This window comes from Poecilia reticulata, linkage group LG17, assembly GCF_000633615.1.
Source record: "Poecilia reticulata strain Guanapo linkage group LG17, Guppy_female_1.0+MT, whole genome shotgun sequence".
Taxonomy (NCBI): Eukaryota; Metazoa; Chordata; class Actinopteri; order Cyprinodontiformes; family Poeciliidae; genus Poecilia; species Poecilia reticulata.
In genome coordinates, this window is record NC_024347.1 from 30,586,803 (window position 1) to 30,589,294 (window position 2,492).

A 2,492-nucleotide genomic window follows, 5' to 3' on the forward strand; every position below is an offset into this window, starting at 1 on the left:
GTCTCAGGCCCCAGCAGGCTCAGGCGTACTCCACTCTGCAGAGGTCCGAACGTACTCAACACGGACTCGAAGCAGACCAGATGATTCCTCAGAGAAACCATTCAAGCTAATCTCCACCTCCACCGTCTCTATGCAGCTCGAGTAGCTGTCCCCATTAGTCAGGCTGTCAGCTTCTTTGACCTTGAAGCGTCTTTGTGTTTTCAGTCTCAGCTCTACAGAATCGTCTCCTGGTCGACCTCACAGTGGAAACAACCACAGGAGCAGGAACTTCATCTCTCCTGACATTCCCGTGACGCCATGAATGGATTCATTTGTGCTTTGAGCTTTTTAAACTCTAAAAACTTTTACTTTTCAGAGCGTGGGTTAACTCCGACTGAAGTGCTAAACATTTGGAGGACTGATCAGAAACACCTCCAGGTCTTTGGCAGCAGACGAAGCAGCACAGAGCGGTAGCCCAGCAGGATCATTCATCGGCCAAAGCTCGGCTGTTCTGCTGCTTAAGGTGTCAGGAAAGCTGAAAGCTGTGAGTCAGCAGGAAGCGGCTCTGTCCTCATGGGCGGTTTGAAAACCGAGACTTTCTAAAGGCTCTGTGTGATGCAAACCAGTGGACATCCAGAGATAAACTGAACCACAGCGGACCGGCTGATGTAACGACTTTCTGTGCCAGAAAACAACACAAATTGAGCCATTTGACATTTTTTCTCAGCTCTGTCTGCTTGTTCTGACCCTGTTTCCATCAGAGCCTAAACCTGAGCTCCGTGGTTTTATTTTGAACAACAAATAAACAGAAACACGAGAACCGAGTCAATCCTGCAGACTGACGGGAAAGCCGAATCATCCCGTCAGAGGTGGGATGGTGTGTTGGTTCGTCTGGAGGTGTTGAACACAGACGGTCCGGTCTGATCCGCAGGTCTCAGAGTTCATGGATTTACAATCAGAGATGTTTCCCCACCAGGTTTATCTGAGTGGCCTTTAATCACAGCTACACCCTTCACGACTCCAGTTACAGAACAGCAGAGTGACGCTCCACCAGGCGGCCGGATGACACCGACGGACCTTCAGAAAGGGACGGACGCAGCTTTTAACCGAGGAAACAGCCGACAGACTCGGATACTTTAATCCCACCAGCGCAGGATTAGCAGGACTGGCTCTACTGGGATCAGCTTCCTGTCCTGGTTGCACACCTTCAACATTAAGTCGCATAAAGTGCTCAGCAGTGTGGTGAATGATTTATCCTTTAATCATTTAATGATTCGATGGGGCTGATTCACCGGGTTATAAAGATTCACGTCCACTGGCATGGACCCACAGCCGGCCCAAACGCAACAACACACCAGATGAAACCAGTTTAAATCATAAATATGAAACCAGTTTAAAGCACAAAGACCTGCAGGGTGGAGACGGTCGGTACTCTGTGCGAACCAACTGAAGGAGCAGCTGATTGGACCGTAGGTCCGTCTCCTTCAGTGTGGCTCTAAGCGGTTCTTCATCGGTCAGCCCCGGCCAGATTCGTCTCGATCTGCACATCCTGGGAAGTTCTTCCCTTATTTTCTTTAGAAGCCGAGCCAGTCCAAAGGGATCTGGTGCTTTGGTACCTGTGAGGGTCAACCGGTCAGGGCAACCCACGATGAATAAATATACCAAGAGCTTTCAGAGAACTTGTCTGCCCAACAGTACAGGTACAAAATGACTTTGGAGCGTTGGCCACCGCTCCTTCCTGCCGACGGTCCTGACCACAGACTGAGCAACCAACGCAGACGCACCCAACGTTAGAACCAACCCGGACATTAACCGGCTGCAGTGAGAGTCGATAGTGGTGAACTTATGCCGCCATTAACTTTGTGTACTCTACCATGGAAAGTACTCCTGGCTCAGTACTCCTCTGTTTTCTCCGAGGCTGACCCTCTGATGACTGCACTGATGTGATCAACCTGGTGGACTCTTTGTTTTGACTCTTTGTTTTGACTCTGCTGCCGGTTCAGTGCTTGTCTCTCCTCTGTCCTGTCAGTCGTAGCAGATGACGGTTTCTTCTTCCTGCTGAAAGGTCGTTGTTCCTCTCCACTCCACCAGATGATTAATCAGGATGACGGATTGCTGTAAAGTCAGCGACACAACCCAAGCGATTGTCTGCTGTCGTCCAGAAAACTCTGGAAACAGATTCAGCTTACAGGGGGACCTGGTGAACCGGGAACAAACTGTGGGAAACTAAATATTTCCGTCTTGTGATTGGCTGAATGGGATTGTTCTGGATCAGCGGGATCCAGTCTGGGGTCCAGTCAGAGTCCCAGAGACGTTTCTTCCAACCAGGTCCAACACGTTTTCACACAACTTATTTTCTGTTTGTTGTTAACTTTCCTACTTCAAACAATCCAACATTTAACCTTTAAATCATCACCTCCAAAACTGCCGGTTCTGTTCTGGACCCGTCGGTTCTGTTCTGAACCTTCACCTCTAAACCTGTCGGTTCTGTTCTAAACCCGTCGGTTCTGTTC

At 49.4% G+C, this 2,492-nt stretch overlaps 1 protein-coding gene across 3 annotated transcripts in view; it reads right to left on the reverse strand.

Moving 5' to 3' along the window:
• dnaaf11 (dynein axonemal assembly factor 11) overlaps positions 1–2,492 on the reverse strand; it is a 42,068-nt gene that overhangs the window by 33,709 nt on the left and 5,867 nt on the right. Inside the window, exon 7 of one of the 3 annotated variants that reach the window (XM_008434768.2) lies at positions 437–1,056. The exons of the other annotated variants lie outside the window; for them this stretch is intronic. Coding sequence (XP_008432990.1) covers positions 921–1,056 — 136 coding nt within the window. The 3' untranslated portion in view covers positions 437–920. Of the gene's footprint in view, positions 1–436; positions 1,057–2,492 lie in introns of those variants that run through there. 3 annotated transcript variants of the gene reach the window in all.